The sequence below is a fragment of the Neovison vison genome, chromosome 2, assembly GCF_020171115.1.
Source record: "Neovison vison isolate M4711 chromosome 2, ASM_NN_V1, whole genome shotgun sequence".
Classification (NCBI taxonomy): domain Eukaryota; kingdom Metazoa; phylum Chordata; class Mammalia; order Carnivora; family Mustelidae; genus Neogale; species Neogale vison.
Genome location: NC_058092.1, coordinates 9,653,715 through 9,671,590, shown reverse-complemented (window position 1 = coordinate 9,671,590; position 17,876 = coordinate 9,653,715). Strand labels below are relative to the sequence as shown.

Genomic DNA, 17,876 nt, shown 5'->3' with positions numbered 1-17,876 from the left:
CTCCTTCCCGGACCCCGGTCCTCACCAATCCGAGTCCTGTCCACAGCAGACGGGAAAAGCCTCACTTCCTCCGGAAGTCCTCGGAGCACGTGTTCAGGTACCTCGGCCAGGCTCTCAGCAGCTGCACCAGGCTCAGTGTTCTGCAAGTCAAGAAACAGAAGGATCAGAGCAGAGGGAAGCAGACCCGGTTAGTGTTTTCTTTCTTTTCTGGTCCAATAAGCAAATATGCAAAAATGCAACTGACACCTGACACAAGAAAACGGAGCTGGGGTGGATCTCAGGAGCTGCCCTGACTGTGGCTCCTGGGTCTTGAAGGAAACTACTACCCCCTTCAAGCACATCTGTGTCAACCTACTTCGTTCCAGCCACCTACAGTCATTTTCAAACTATGTAAATATCTGGCACCATACTATTTTACACTCCCACAGAATCTGGAAGTAAAATACAGCTTAAGCTTACTTTGAAGTTAAAGGCTACCATCAGCGTTTTAGGACATTTAAAAAATAAAAATCAATACTCCCTACTTAATACTTTCGGCACACATCGTGAAAGACCTGCCCGTCGGCTGGCCCCCGCCCCATCTACGCTTTCATCCCTCCGGGAACAACACCCGCTTTCATGGAGCCTTCAAAATTCCAACCAGAACACTCCAACTTTTTCTGGGCCCTCAATGGAAATGTGACCTTTCTAATAAACTAATTTACCACTTCTATCAAGTCACTAATTAATGAAGTCGCCAGAGTATCAGTCTTAAGAAATAGAATTTTATACATTACCACCCAGTTTTCACTTTAATCTTAAGAAATAAGATTACTATTAGGTATGAATATAAGGGAACAGAAAGGGGAAATCTGAGTCAACTGGTAAAACACGACTGTTACTGTAAAAATAACATTCAGTCAAAGGAAAATCAAGTGCCTTTTCACTGTTACCCCATATACTCCAAGAACTGATCACACCACCACTAAGAATGAAGGGTTCTATAGTCTAGGTGTATTTCACTGCAAGGGAATCGTTTCTAAAGGACTTTCAAAGAAATCAAAGTAGGCAAAAAGCAAGCTCCAACCTAAAGAGGTTAATCTTCCCAGAGTGAAGCTTTTATAGCTTTTAAGAATGTTTTGTGCAAAGATGAGAATATCATAGAAATGTGTGTACTCCCAACATTTCGAATTTTTTTTTTTTTTTAAGTATCAAGCTGCTTCTAGAGAAACAAATCCCACGGCAGTGAGCAACTCATTATGAAGGTCTCCCCTCTAGTCTGCTCTGAGTAGGAATGCACACAAGTGGGCATCTACAGACTGAGATCCATTTCTCCAGAAGAGCAACGCCAACAGTACAGACCCTTCAGAAGCACGAATGCTTTGATCCTGCTGTCCACGGCTTGGTCCTGACAGTATCACCAAGCACAAGTTAAATGCCTTCCAAAACACGGGAATATCAAAACTGCCCCCAGAAAATGGGTCTTATGGTATTTTTTTAATTAGCTAAAATGTGAATAAATTTAACACACAAATTTCTCACTTCTAAATATAGTACCCCCATTTTTCAAATTTTGATCTATACACAGTTATTTTGGCAACAACAACAACAAAAACCTTTTTTTTTCCAGTGGAGGAAAAGGTACTAAATTGGTAGTTGGTATCCTAGGCTACATAATAATTATTTTTAGCACTGATAAATTAAGCAATATTAAGAAGTACTTAGCCAACATTAAAAAGCAGTGTGAGAGAGTTTTCCTCTCCTTCCTCAGATGAGTCCCTAGCCTAAGATTTAAAAGGATTTGACACCATTTAACTTCCCTGAGAGCTCTGAAAAGACAGTGTGTCAGCTACTCTAACTGATCCTCCTAAGCACTATGACAATAATACTAACAAGCAGGTATTTCCTGCGAAACTCCTGCGGGCCTCAGTGCAAGGCACTGTACTAACAGTCTTCCACGCATGATGGCATTTACTCCAAACAGCCCAAGGGAAAGGGACTGTCACTGCAGCCCCCTCCCCCAGCTTCTCCCCAACCATCACCTACCCCCCAGCCCACACAATGGAAGAAACTGAAGCTTAGGGAAGTTGTCTAAATTCCTCAAGGCCAGGATCTGAACCTCTGCCTGTCTGACCCTAAGCCCAAGTTCATATCCACCCTGCCATTTCCAGTTAAGATTCTCCTTGATACAGTCTAAAGATCTAGTGTAAAACATGGTTAACTACAGCTGATAGCACTGTATTATAGAACTGAAATTTGCTAAGAGAGTAGGACTTAAATGTTCTCCCCAAAGACAAATAAATATGAGCGATGATGGATATGTTAATTAACTAGATGGTTATACATATATCAAAATACCATGACGTACACTTTAAATATCTTTTAATTTGTCAATTATACCTCCATGAAACTGGAAAAAAAAGAAAAGATTGTGCTGGAAAAAAACATCGGAGAACCTGTACCCTAAAACCTCCAATCTTTCATGGAAGTGTCCACAGGAGACAGCTCCTAAGGAAAAAGGAATGGGGAACGGCCACTCCCACAGGAAATTTGTAAGTTGAGTATAATATGGAGACCATGCAATATTACATTTCTGATACATCTATAAATATAAAAGACCTCACAGAGCTGCCACTGCAAGAAACATAAGACAAATTCCTGTGCATCTATTTTATCTGCTTTCAGTGAACCCATTTGTTTTTTAAGGTTTTATTTATTTATTTGACAGAGAGAGATCACAAGCAGGCAGTGAGAGAGGAGGAAGCAGGCTCGCCGCAGAGCAGAGAGCCCAATGCGGGGCTCGATCCCAGGACCAGGATCATGACCTGAGTCGAAGGCAGGGGCTTTAACCCACTGAGCCACCCAGGCGCCCCTGAACCCAAGTTTTTAAATTTAGGCTCATTTAACTAGTAGAGGAAGGCTTCTTTTCTGTTTATTTTAGTGTCCTTTACACAAGACTCAACTAAATTTCAGGGACCTCAAACCACACCAAGTCAACCCCGGCCAGCTCTAAGAACTTCCTCTCTCCTTTCCAGCTGCAGTGCCTATGGCTGGAAATTGCCTCTCCTTTTCCTTGTTTTTTCCTTGTAGCTCTTACCACAATTTTAAGTAATTATTTGTATAATTATGTGTTTAATGTACCTCCCCTGGTAAACCACAATGAAGACAGATGGTGTCTATCTTATTCAATGTTGCATTCCCAGGGCTGAGCAGTACACACTACATGTTTGTTGTCACTTAAATACTTGAATGAATAAATAATTCCTGTAAATGGACTTAACCCTTTTTTAGAAAAAGGAGGGCTAGAAATAAATAAAATAGGAGGGTCATCAATCAGAAAGCATTTTTTCCATGTGCCTGAATTTCTTGAATTTGAGGTAGGTATATTTCTAGGTCAATAAAATAATTCTTTTTTAGAAAGTGTGATATATGCTCTCAATTCCAAGCAGTCAATTTACAAGTAAACCTTTGGAACAAAAGAATATTTAAAAGAAAATTTCTCTCCTCCACACACTTTTATAAACAGGGATCTCATTTACACACACACACACACACACACATATACACATATGAATATCCTTATAGTATTAGATATAATATCACACTCTAAATAAGGTCATCTTTGTTCTTACACTAAAGATCACAACTTGATCCTGGGACTATTTCGCAGATTAATTTCTTTCTAAAAGAAACTGCAGCATCTACTCAATGTCTGAGTCCCTTCGAAGAGCCAGCCAACACTGTAAGCTATCTCATTTGCCTTCACAATGTGTCACTCTGGTGGGGAAGACAGACAAAATCAAGCAAGGATAGACAATGCCTGGAACTTCTTGACGGTCTGAAAAAAACTCAAGCACAAGAAGGGGACACGGTGACAGAGATGGAGAGCGTGCTCTTTAAGACAAGCGCTTCAAGAAGCGCCATCTCTAGAACTAGAAAGGGCATCGTATGAGAGATGGGGGGCAAACACACCCAGAAAGGCAACCAGCAAGGACACGGGTAATCCAGCGAGCTTTGCGTGCTCACAGAACAGACAGGCAAAAAGACAATGTGTCTGGAGCAGAGAAGGCAAGGGGAAAGCAGCTGGAGCAGAGGTGGGAGAGGCAGGCAGGGATGGTACCCTAGGAGAGATGAATCACCTGCTGGACTGCACAGACTAGGAGGAGTAGAAGGCAACCAACCAGAGGCCAAACTGCAAACTCCAGGCTGCTCCTTCCTCTGGGGTGGCCAACAGCAACCAGCGCCCCATCCTTGCTGAACCCCAGAATAAAGGCATGTTCCCATGTCAAGGGCTTCTGACACTGATCACTGCGGTAAGCATAGGGGACGTTAGAAGGACTTCCCTGCTTTCCTGTTATGTAACAGAAACACGGCCTAGTGAGGGATAGCCCCCAAACATGTATCCGTGAACTAACTGATCTCGAGCTATACAGATTAAATCGGATGCATTACATTTAAGCTAATTTAGGTAATTACTCAGTTATTATCAACTAAGCGCATTAAATCAATGTCTCCAACTTCCTACCTCAAACCCAAAGAAAGTCAGCAGCCCCTCCTCTCCCCTCCCCGATTCATAGCAGGAGCAGTTCTTCACTCCTTCAGTCCATCACTGGACTAACAAATACTTCCCGAGAGCCTGCCCCAGGCTGGCTCTGGGCTGCGCAGTGAAGATATGAAGGTCAATCAAGCTGATCCAGGCCCCGCCCTCACAGAGCTCTTCAGACGAGCCCTCTTTTCCTTTCCCTAATACTGAGTATCTTCCCTGTGGCCCAGGATGACCTCCCCATGCTGGATGGTAGGGCAGCTCAGGAGTAGGACATCACTGCTTCCTCTGAGCCAAGCTTTCTGCACGTCACTTCTTTTCCCCTTTGCACCACTCCAGGCGCGGGTACTTTCACTTTCCAGACGAAACTGAAACCTGCCCCCACTCCCAGCTAGTAAGCGGCCCCGCCAGGATTCAAACCCAGGCGGTCAGGCTTCAGGGTCTGGACTCTCAAATACTCTGACCCAGAGCTGTCCTGTCAAGTAATGGGAGTAATGGCCCCAAGCTACGTGGTTTTAAAGCAGCGGAGCCCAAACAAAATCCAGGTGGATTCCAGAGCCCACGTTCCAACCACTAAATCAGCGGGGTCTCGCACGATCATTGAGGGCCACCTGCCAGGAGTCCCCAAGCTCAGCGCTACTTTTACAATGACGCTGAGATGTCACCTGCCCTTTTCATCCGCCAGTGTGAAGAGGGAGTTTTCCAGGGGTCATGACAAGTGATGATGTCATCAATTCCACTGGCTAATGGATGTGGGGTGGCTGGGGTAAGTAGCTTCTGATCTTGTGTTTTTTTTTAATTTTCCGGTTTACAAATAAAGCCCGTAGTCTAACTCCTGAACTAGGTCTATTTCCTGGTCCTGATCCTGTAATAAGGGAAAATGTTACACTGCTGGGTAAGGCTGAGTAAGAGTCCAAGGACTACTTGCAACTTCCTATGAATCCTCTCCACCAATTAACATTTTTGTTTCAAGGGGCTGGCTCAGTCAGTCGGTACAGCATGGGGCTCTTGATCTCGAGATCTCTGAGTTCAAGCCCCAAGTTAAGTTTTAAAAAAAATGTGTTTCAATTTCGGACATGGGAAATATCCACCCATCTAACCCACATAGACAAAAAGCTGGCGGACTGCTACACTCCACACACCACGTCCGCTCCTTGGGCACCTCCCACCTCGGACCTGAGAAGCAGAGAACAAGAGAGATTCTGAGAGACCATATGATGGAGAGAACAGAGGAAAGCAAGGAAGGAGGGCCGGGCCCACACATCCACGTCCTGCCTCCCTTCCTTCTCGACCGGGACGGGAGAGGCTGCTCCCTGCGGGCACAAGGGTGGGTTTTCATGGTAAGGGTTTCACTGTGCATCGCTAAAGGAGAACAAGCAAAATACAAACTGGGATAAGCAGCTTCAAAGGCAATTAAAGGCAACTTCTTGTCTGTGCCCCCTTCAAGCTCCTGCACAGGGAAGGGAAAGGAAAGCAGCAGAGAGTTCCTCGCCTTTCCTTGAAGCACCTGCTTGGTTGAGACCAACAAGGCCAGACCCATCAGGGAGCCACCAGGCGTGGCCGAGGCCTCGGCCCTACCCTAAGGAAGTCTGTTGCCACTGTCCTACGGAGCAGGATCTCCCCCTCGAAGGCTCCGTTAGCACACTCTCCACCTCTCAGGGCACTCTGCACTCGGTCTGCACTTACTGCTTGGCTCGTTTAATGGCCCCTCCACCAGGGGCAAGTTTAGGCTGCAGACAGAGGGGGCAGGTTCTGTCACTTGTCACCGCACCTGGTGCCTGACCTAGGATGCCTCGCTCCGAGCAGTGGTTGCTGGAAACAACACACACATATCCGCAGACAAGTGCCACCAAGTCTGGGTGCACAGGGATGGCTAAAAGAGGGGCAGACTAAACAGGAGGGCGGATGAGATCAGAGAACGAGACACAAGCCAGGACAAAGCCCTCGGGATGCCACTAAGAATGGAAGACAAGGCCAGGAGCAACGTCACAGAGGCAGAAGGGGCACCAAGAACATGACATCAGAAAAGCAAGGGAAAAGGTTCAAGGAGGGGGGAGAGGTCAACAGTCAAACGCAACCGGGGAGCTCGTGGTACTGCCGTATCCTATCCCTTTCCCCAATTCCCACTGCTTCCATCATCCTTCCAATCTGAAATAATCCAGCAAACTCCTCATCCTACACATGTCCAATATGAGCCCAGCGAGCCAGCATGGAGCCACCTGAGGAAAGCAGCAGCGAAGACAAGCCGGGTTCTGCCCATCTGACAGGGTATCCCACTGGGACCCATGAAATAAAGACTGTAATAAACAGATAAGGAAGGGACACTATCCTACTTAGGGTAGCCATGGGGATGGGGGCAAGGGGCATCTTAAAGAAGATCACAGACACAGGCACTTGGACTTGAGAGATGAGAATGGCCAAGTGTTAAGGACTGAGCATTCCAGGGAAACATCCTGAGGAGACAACTTGGCATGTTCAGGAACGAAACGAGACCACTGTGGCTGGGTCAGAGTGAGCCAGGGAGCAAGCAGAACCTGCAAAGCTTGAAGGCCGGAGCACAGACATTGGGGTGCCTCTGGAGCGCAGCAGGACACCACTGGAGGGCTTCGGGCAGGAGACCAGTGTGATGTGATGGGAAGGTTTTCTGCTTTCCAGTCTCTTCTATCATCAACTTCTCTAAACCCCTCTGCCTTCCTGATCAATCATTCAAAAAAGCATCTGGTTCAGAATTCTTTTTCAAAACTTTCTAAACAAAACTCAGCCGTTACTCTATTGGTTTTAGAGTCTTTTAAGGTTCGAGAGAGGCAAAGTAAATTAGGTACTAGAGAGCTCTTCTCAACCTAACATAATCATTCCCTTTGTCCAGAAGGAGAGTTCTGCTGCCTCCTAGTGAGTGTCTTACTGCTGAGACAGCGGCCAAATCTCGAACCACCTTCCTCCAAGGCAGCAGAACTATGGAGCCACAGTCTTTCAAGTCCAATGGAGTGTGTTTGGTCTACCTACAGCTTTGGGGGGCGGTAGGGATTCTAGTAAAACCCCGATTTTACTCTTAAAGTTCCTCCCTGGTCCCTTCAGGCACCACTCTCTGGAAGTCCTCCTATCCTTGGGGTCTTTCACAAGGCAGGCTTCCAGCTGATGGGCTCCCAGACCACTGATCCTTCTTGCCCTCAATTCTGCTGAGCAGTCAGTATCTTCTACATCCTTCTAGGTCAAGTTCAAACCCCAGTTCATCCAGGAAGATGTTCCAAACAACTCGTAACTGCCCACTTTTCTGACTTCCTAAATGGTCAGGTTTATGTTGTATGAATACAGAACTCAAGGCCTGTAGAGAATGGTCCCAAGGGGAGAGAGACAGTCAGCAAAGCAATCAATGAGGGGGTTTCTCTCATAGTCCAAACAAGCAATGCCTTGGTCTGAACTAACCCACTAACAGTGCTTGACAAGTATGTTATAGGGCAGAATCCACACCTGGTTACTAACTGAAAATGATGATGATGATGACGACGATGACACTTGCACAGTGTTTCCTACATGCCAGGCACTGGCCTTTACTTTTATGAATTTATTTACTCTTGACCACAACCGCATGAGGTGGGCACCTCTACTCGGTCTACGTAACAGGTAAGAGAGCAAATACTTAAAAAAAAAAAAAAAGAGAGAGCAAATACTAAGGGGTCAAGTGACTTGCCCAAGGTCACACAATAGGAGTGGCCAAGCCAAGACTGGAGGTAGAATGTGAGTCACCAGACGGCAAAGGTGCAGAAGAGCTAAATAATCCTATAACCTTTTTCTCTACCAAAGCATTAATATCAGAATAACAAAAAATATAATCCTTCTTGCCATAGTTCCTTCCACAGTTATATAAGGAAATGTCATCCAAGTTGCTAGTTCTTTTCCAAATTTCAGAAATAATATATTTTCGGGGCACTTGGGTGGCTCAGTGGGTTAAGCCTCTGCCTTTGGCTCAGGTCATGATTCCAGGGTCCTAGGATCAAGCCCCACATCAGGCTCTCTGCTCGGGGGGAGCCTGTTTCCCCCTCTCTCTCTGCCTGCTGCTCTGCCTACTTGTGATTTCTCTGTCAAATAAATAAATCTTAAAAAAAAAAAAAGAAATAATATTTCATTCAGAAAGACAAGGTCCCTAGACCTCATAAAAATTGCTATTTTATCTGTTAGAACACATGATTCAAAATGAGATTTAAGTGCCACCACCATTAAACATATTAATTTTCCAAACTATACATTCATTAATTGAGGTTTAAGTCCTCACACATAGCAATCATCTTACTTGGAAGTCTCTTTTTAAGAGGTCTGAAAAATCAAGTTTGCATTTATAATTACCTATATAAATGTAATTCTATATGAATACCATTCTAAAACAGAAAAAGTGGTTTCAATTTTTTACACCTTGTGTGTGCATCTGTCTGTGTATACGTATCTAGGACTAGGAGAAAAGGGGAAGATAACCTAAAATGAAGGAGAGAAAGCCATCCAAGGTTTCATCAAGTCTTTAGAAATGCAATTACAGGGGCGCATGGGTGGCTCAGTCGTTGAGCGGCTGCCTTTGGCTCAGGTCATGATCCCAGGGTCTTGGGATCGAGCCCCACATCGGGCTCCCTGCTCTGAGGGGAGCCTGCTTCTCCCTCTCCCTCTGCCTCCTGCTCACCCTGCTTGTGCTGTCTCTCTGTGTGTCAAATAAATAAACAAATCTTTAAAAAAGCAAGAAAGAAAGAAAAGTAAAGAAGAAAAAGAAATACAATTATAGAAAATTAAAAAATATACAAGATTTATCTGCATGGTCAGATGTCCCCCCAAAAATGTCCTCTATGAAAGGAACAAATTACCGATACAGACAACAGCATGATGGATCTCAACAACACTGCTGCTCAAGAGTAGACCAAAAGGGGGGACCGGGTGGCTCAGTGGGTTAAAGCCTCTGCCTTCGGCTCAGGTCATGATCTCAGGGTCCTGGGATCGAGCCCCACATCGGACTCTCTGCTCAGCAGGGAGCCTGCTTCCCCCTCTCTCTCTGCCTGCTGCTCTGCCTACTTGTGATTTCTCTCTGTGTCAAATAAATAAATAAAATATTAAAAAAAAAAAAAAAAAAGGAGGCAAACACAAAAGGGCAAGTGCTAATAATTCCACTCATGTGAAATGCAGGAAAAACCAAACCTACAGGGACAGAAAGCCAATCGGTGCTTGCCAGGGGCAGGGCCTGGGCGGGGAATACTAACGGCAGAGCAGCAAGAAAGCACTGTTGGGGTCTGTTGGAGTGGTGGAAGTATTCTACATCGTTGAGAGCAGTGGATATAGGCAGGTCCTTACCAAACTTAAGACCTATACACTTCAAATGAGCACATTTTAATACACAAAAATTATACCTCAAGGCTGGTTTTTAAAATAAAATAGGAGCATGCAGTTGGCTTAGTCAGTTACGCATTCAACTCCCGGCTTCAGTTCAGGTCACAATCTTGCAGAGTGGAATCGAGCCCCACATCAGGGCTCTGCATAGAGTCTGCTTCCGATTCTCTCTCCCTCTCCCTCTCTCAAATAAATAAATAAAATCTATAAAGTAAAATAAGTGACTTCTACACTCTTCTCTTTAGATCATGTTCAAATGAAACTTTAATGGTCCCAGAAAATGAAGTATAAAAATACTGATGCCAAGAAAAAACCTTTTTTTCTTTCAAAATTTTTTCTGACCCAACTCAAGCATTCCTCTGCTCAAAACCCTCCAAGTTTCCCATCTCCCAAAGTCTACTCTTATCTTTAGGATGACCATGGAGCTGAACCCACACTTCCCTGCCCATTCATTCCTCCCTCACCTGCTCTGCTCCAGGCACAAGGTAGCCATGGCAACAGCCTGCTCCACTCCCTACAACCCTCCCCCCCACCTCTTAGACAGATACGCGGGGAACCGGGCAGGTAACTCCGCTACACAGCGCCACGTAGCATGACCCTGGCATTGGCTGCTGTGACATGAGGCTGCACGCAGCATCTGAGACAGGCCATACACACAAATGTCTTTATTTTTCAAAATATAAACATAAGCAGGTTTTACTGGTATTTTATTGAAATTCATACCAGTCAGCCATTTTACATACTCCACCCAGAAAACGACCATAGACAATTATAGGTGTTCTAATCTATTTAATTAAGGCACCTAGTTTCTTAAAAATTCAACTTAATCAAAACACTGGAGAGCAACAGCAGTGGCTGGCAGAAGAGATTAGATTGAACATCACTTCGCACTGAGAATATGTCACAGTATATTCACACTAAGATGCATATTATTCTGCAACAGACTAATGATAATCACCACAGTTAATTGCTGTTAGCGGCAAAAGACATCCGAGAAGCAGAGTGCTAATACTTTAAATTCTATGAACTGCGCTTCTTTGTTTAAACTTGCAAACAAGACTCTTAGCTACTATTCTGGGAGCAAACAATGGGGGAGGGGATGAAACAAGCTTCAGCTCATTGAAACAGCATTAAATTGTGTTTGGTTAAGGAATGACTATGACTGTAATAACAATAAAGAGATGAGGACACAGAACAAGAAAACCTTCAGACCGTCTCTGGAAAACAACAGTAGTCAAATAGCTCTGAATCACATAAGAAAGTACGCTCTTGCAAAAAGCTGGCAGGCCCATTAAATTGCTCAACTGAAGAAACTATCCTCAAATACGGTGTTAATCTCAATAGTAAATGAGCATATTGCTATCCTCTTGCCCAACAAAGACATAGGTGATGCTCTAAAAAGCGGAATAGAGATCAATGTCCAGTGGCTTTCCACTGCACTTCCAAAAAGAATAACAAATTCTTTCTATGGCCCTTATGGTTCTACGAATCTGACCCCTGCCTCTCCCCAGCTTCACCTTGTCCCAGAGTCCCTGATGCTTGCCAAGCTCCAGCCCCCAGCCTGTTCTGTCTGTGTCCTTGAACCAGCAAGCTCCAGCCACCAGCATGTTCTGTCTGTGTCCTTGAACCAGCAAGCTCACTCCCACCTCAAGGCCTTTGCGCTCACTACTGGCTCATCACTACTGAGATCTCTTTCTTCACTGGATCTTCACATATCTGATTCTTGGTGATCACTTGAGTCTCTGTTTTGTCAGTCACTTGTCCAGAACAGCCTTCCCTGACCATGGAATCCGAAGAGCCTCCCCCTGCCTTCACTCATCATTCTTAACTGTATCACGGGGTTTCACTGTCTGCACGACATTTTCTACCACCTGAAATGGTCTTGTGTTCCGCTTTTCAACCGTCTCTCTCTGACTAGGTAAGCTGCAGAGCAGAGCCCTTGCCTGTCTGGTTCACAGCAGAATCCACAACACGCTGGGGGGCAGCGTGCGCAGGACGAACGAGGCAAAGAAAGAACATCCAGAACAGCGAAAATAACGCAACTATGGATGGCTTATCACAGCTCTCGGGGTTGGAGCTGCAGCATCCAGTGATTAAAGGCTGCTTTTGTTATTTTACTATATAAAACTTTTTTTTTAAAAGTCTGGAAGGCTGGGGCGCCTGGGTGGCTCAGTGGGTTAAAGCCTCTGCCTTCGGCTCAGGTCATGATCCCAGGGTCCTGGGATCGAGCCCCGCATCGGGCTCTCTGCTCGGCGGGGAGCCTGCTTTCCCCTCTCTCTCTGCCTGCCTCTCTGCTACTTGTAATCTCTGTCTGTCATATAAATAAATAAAATCTTTAAAAAAAAAAAAGTCTGGAAGGCAAAAAAAAGTCTGGAAGGCTAAGTGGCTAAGCTAAGTTTTGCTATAGGCTGCTGGCAATACCGTAGATTAGTGATCAGGACGGAGAGATGCCACAATCATAAGCTACTATGTTCACAGAAAGGTTCAAGTTATCAGGAAGAACTTGAGTTACCCAAAGAGTCGTTAAAAAAAAAAAAAAAAAAAACCCTAACCATGACTCAGTAAACCAGAAATCGAGGCAGTTGTATTACTTCATTAGAGCTAAAACTTACACCAGGCTCCGCGTCAATTATATCTCAGTAAAGCTGGGGCAAAATGACCGATGCTATCCCCAAATACCACAGCTCTCCTCTCCTCCCAGGCACCTGACCGGACCGCACTGCCCTCCCCACCAGCCAGCCCCTAACACCCTTGTTTTCAGTTAGATGTAGCCAATGACTACCTCAGACGAATTACATATGAGTAGAAATGACGTATATCAAGACCAAGCCCCCATCATATCTGGATCTTGAGCCACCGCCACAGCAAACCCACACAGGACGCGCAGCCCAGCACGAGAAAGTAAAGGATGGCGCGTTAATTCCAGGAGATTCCGGAGCGGTCTGTCAGCACAGCATCACACGGCTTATCCTGACTGATGCATCAGTAAGGCATGGTGGCCAAGAACCCGAGCTCTGGACTAGCAAGGGTGGGAATCAGAGCTCTTACCACTTCCTGTGTGAGCGGTCATGGGCAAGCCATGGCCACCTCTCTGGGCTTTAAGGCCTTCATCCATAAAATGGAGATCATACCTACACTTCACAGAACGTCCACAAAGACTAAGTGAGTGAGAAAACAATGTGCACGAGACTTAACAGAGTGCCTGGCGTGTTGCTTTAGCCGTCAGTAGACAGGACGACGGGACGTGGTAGTAAACTCCAGCATATGGATTTTAAACTACCATAAGCATATTCCAATTAGGGAACTTAGCTCACCCTTGATATTCTGTAAAGTAAAGCTCTCTAAACTCTTTACTCAATGAAAAATTCTCTTATAAAGTTTGTAATCTCCTAGATACATCTGGGGGGAGAAAAGGAGGAAAACAGTGGAACATCTGCAAACTTGATGCTGATGAAGCAAGCAGAGGGTATCTGGGATTTACAATGGAGAGAAAAGAAAATGCGAGAATGCAACAAGGAGCAGAGCGGCTCCCCGCTGCCTGCCAAACGGCCTGGACCGGGCAGGAAGAAACTAACACTCACAGGCAAAACACAAGCGGAGTTCCAAGCTGGGAAGATATCAGAAGGGGTTAAGTGTTGAGTAGAGAACACACTGGAAGAGAAAGAACACAGAATACGTGGGTCTAGAGGCTTTGCAGAGCCCAGAGCTGGAGGGAGAGAGAGCCTGGGGAGCTACCGCACCACAAGCCACTTGGAACACTGGTCTAAGACTGAGCGGTTCAGATCACTGGTGCAGTAGTCAGCTCTTAAAACACCGTGAGACTCCCACATCTGCTGTTTCCTCCAAAGAACCCGTTTGTGCACAATAAGGTCTGCTCACTCTGGGGAGCCTTCAGGCCCCAAAGCTCCACCAGCAGACACATATGAATGAATGATACTGTGCCACTATCATCCAGACCACGCCCACTGTAAGAGACAGACCTGAATGCTAACTGCTAAAATTCATCTCGGGACTTGCTGAGTCCCTAGAGAGAATAATCTGACCCTAACATCACCATAAAGATTTTAATTAAAAATCAATCTGGTTCAGCGACGCCTGGCTGGCTGTTTCAGTCAGTGGAGCATACGGCTCTTGATCTCAGGGTCATGAGTTCGAGGCCCATGTGGGTACAGAGATTGCTTAAATAAATAAGCTTAAAAAAAATCAATCTGGTTCAAGTTAAAACTTTTTTAATATCCAAATTTTTGTGTGGTTACTTTCAAGTTTCTGAAGCACTGATTGCTCATTTTCACTGGCTGAAAATGAGAACAATAAATACAAGAGGGGAAAAAAGTAAAATGTCCTGAAACAATTCCTAATTTTTAAGAATTACTGAGTTGTTGAAAAACACTCATCGATTTTATGCCATGACATAAAAACATCATGCAAGTAAAATCCCTCCAATAAAGAAAATATAACTAAAGACGCTGAAAATTTTACTCATAAAAAGTGGACAATTCTTATAATCCAAATAAAAGTTTCATTACTACCAGACCACTTAAATTACATCCAAATCAGAAATGTGCTAACCATTAGAAACATAAGAGGACACTTTTCCACCGATATTTGGCATTTGGCATCAAAGGCAGTCCTCTGCAAATCTGATATTAAAACTTGTCAAAAACAAAATGAAATTGTGAAAGAGCCAAAAAAAGAAAAGGTTATGGCTACAACTCTTTTGAACGGCATGTGGACTTTCTCTAAACACAAGGTCACCTGATATAAAAGGAACCAAAAAGTGAAAGTATGAGGTGTCAAAACAGGTCAAAAGACGTTAGAAATAAAAATCTGAGTAGCTGAATACAGTGTGAGAATTAAAGCCTGACTAAGCCTACGGATAACCTCGTAGCCACCTGAAATAACTGACTGCTGAACAGTGATGCCCCGAATGCAAGGTCAATATTTGGATTCCACTCTGGAAGCATTCACAGTCATTCTCATCCAGAATCCCAAGGCTCTTCTGAGAGCAGTTCTCGGCAGGAAAAGAGCAAGTTCCTTTGGGTGAACAGGTTCACAGATATATGGAATCAGTCTTCAGACAGAAAAATAAATGAAATGTATGACATATATAGGCACCTAACTTTGATGAACAAGGACTATGAAAATCCAGTCTGTTTGCCTTTCCCCTCCCCCACCTCACCACTTCAAAACTAATTTGGCTTCAAAAGCATGTGAGTAAATCTGCAAGTTGTCAAATAATAGAAACCACGTGCCCCATGTGTTCGCCAGATTCATTTTTTATGATGCATGGTCCTCTGCATTAAAATAAACGTATTTTTGATAAAGGAAAGTAATGAAAAGAAATCAAAAGAATCCATTCCAAAAATCACACATCTCTCAATGCAACATGGGACTGAACTTACTAAGCATGGCCACCCTAATAAAACTGGGACTCCAGTTAGAAGCACCTGTAAATGACAAAAAGGTGTCCAAAATTTCAGAAAAGGAGGGACACAAAATGTTTTCAAATCTGATAGTTTAAAGCTAAGCACAACAAATTAGACTTCACATTTTTAAGTTCTGCCTTTCATATGTTTTAAATGTGTTTATTATGATCTCATAAGACAGTGTTTCTAACACCCATGAATTTCTGCAACTACAAGTGAAATGATATTAAGACCAGGAAATAAGAACCCTTAGAATCCTCTAGAATACGTTAAGTCCACATAACTGATTTTACTTATCAGAACACCCCTGAGGCTGCAGAAATCTCCCCAGCAGAACTGTTTAATCCCCAGGTAGTCCCACACCCTCCTCCAAGAAACACATCTTATATTTTAATATCTGCCTTCTTGTTTTTATTCTGTCCACAGGTTTTTCAAGGACAGAATGCTTATAAAGTCTCCCATTTGATCAGTTTCAGTCTCTAAAAATAAATAAATTTCAATCTTCCCTTTTCAGCCAATGGATAATTTACAAAATAAAAAGTATTAAAAATGAAAGCTCAGTAAGTTCCAAAACGAAAACAAAAAATTAACACTACAGTGTGGCAGGGGAAAGGCAGAAACACAAGGTCTCCAAAAACCAGCCCCCCCGCGCAGGGTTCCACAGAAATGCCGACCCCTGCCACAACAGTGCACACGCCACTCCGCGAACAAATGCACACTATGAAAGCGATGAACTAGTTAATGGTACTAAGAAACAAAAAAGAAAATCTGGGAGAAATGAATGTGTGTGTTTTGATCTTTTAAAAACCAAGAACTGGTCTAACATCTAGGTAATGTATTTGTATAAATTCTTATTTTTAAACTCACCTGATTCATTTTCAATTCCTGTTGTGTTCTGAAAAGATACACACAACAAAGAAACTTCTTTGATTACATGAGCCCTAAAAAGAAAAACAGACAATTGTAATATGTACCTGCCTACAATTTGACAGTGATTTAAAACCACATACAGAACTGCAGAGTTTGTTCAAAGGGCTATTCATAAAGCAGCCCCGTGCCGGCTCAACTTCCATCTATGCTGAGAGCTTACTTTGCAGATTTATTATCTACAATAAAATAGATTTCTTACTAATCTTTACTAGCCCTTCATTGTACTCTACAATCGAAAGCAGACTCATTAGAATGACATCAAAATTTTGCTGTGAAATTGCATCATTCCTACGAAGAAACAGATTAGCTCTGTCAATAGTCAGAAACACAAAGCAGTGCTGAGTAATTTATTATGCAATGTAAATAAATGTCCTTCTTTCACTTATATCAATACTGTGTTGAATGCAAACACAATTAGACCCTTTACATTATTTAGTTTTTCACATTCCTGAAGTAGAAAAGTAGACTGGCTAACATTTCCACAGGGAGTTGGTCTTTGAAGAACAAAACAGAACCCTTGTAGTCAAAGGCAAATGTTTTAATAAAGGCTGTTTGGAAAGAACCGTAGTTATCCCTTTAAAATTTTTATTCGGTATATTCATAGTACCCTGAAACGTTAAGACAAAATCATTTCTTATAAATGCATACGACATACTTGATTCTAAATGACAATCTGTGAAGATGGTCCTTTCTGTCACGGACATCCCGGAAGTCACTGAAGTCACTCACAAGTGAAAGCCGTACCACTTGAAGTGGCCTTTCCACAGTGATGTCCTAAACACTTCCAGCAGGTACACATACGCACACACACCATCAGGCATAGTCTCCTATTTCTTTGTGAACTTGCTTTAATAGATTCTCCCTCCTTCCCAGATGCACAAGACTCCACTCACATTGTAGGACTTTTACGTTCTAATTGCTAATAAAACAAAGGAACGTGTGACTTCATGACGTTCTTCATCTTAGAAGAACATGTAGCCTACCCACTTATCATAAAAAAAAAAAACAGTACTTTGACATTTTACCCCAGTTCATTAATAAGGACAGTTTGGGGGGATTTTTCCCCCCTTTGGGCTATTTAACAACACTCACCTGATCACCTTTAACCATCAAAGGCACTATATGTAAGTCAGGACCTGGTCATCTGAACTAGTTTTTACTCACAAGTGGCACAGGGATGTAACTTACATCTTGTTGGAGAGCTCAGTGCTAGGCGGACCCGTATAAACTCTGAGTAAGGAAATACTCCATGAATAGGATTTCAGAAAACTGCAGATTAACAACCCATGAGGTCCATCCTTTTAAATTTTCATAATGAACATCTCTCTCATATATACTGAACACGCCTTTCCTTAGTATACATCTACTGAGCAGAATCAATCCTTTTCTGAGACTTGAAATCATCGTGGAGTTAAACTGTGTATCCGGTTGTCACGTGCCAAGGTGTGCGCCCCTCTGCCTCCTCTGTCATCAGTGCCTACTGAATGCCACACAGTCTTCCAGGAGGACCATGACGGACAATGTGGCACCCAGAAGCGAATGAAATGTCAGCGGTTTCACTTGCCCTCTTACTGGGCTTTTATGGATGGATTTACTAACATTGGCCACAGGGAGTCAGTCCTCTTTCAGGAACAGAA

General features: G+C 43.7%; 1 protein-coding gene across 5 annotated transcripts in view; it reads right to left on the bottom strand.

Moving 5' to 3' along the window:
• Window positions 1-17,876, bottom strand: part of PRDM2 (PR/SET domain 2) — a 117,727-nt gene that overhangs the window by 86,036 nt on the left and 13,815 nt on the right. For all 5 annotated transcript variants that reach the window (XM_044237213.1, XM_044237208.1, XM_044237209.1 and 2 more), the window contains exons 2-3: window positions 16,177-16,250; window positions 26-140 (exon numbers count right to left, since the gene is read on the bottom strand). In XM_044237213.1, coding sequence (XP_044093148.1) covers window positions 26-140; window positions 16,177-16,185 — 124 coding nt within the window. In that variant the 5' untranslated portion in view covers window positions 16,186-16,250. The remainder of the gene's footprint in view (window positions 1-25; window positions 141-16,176; window positions 16,251-17,876) is intronic.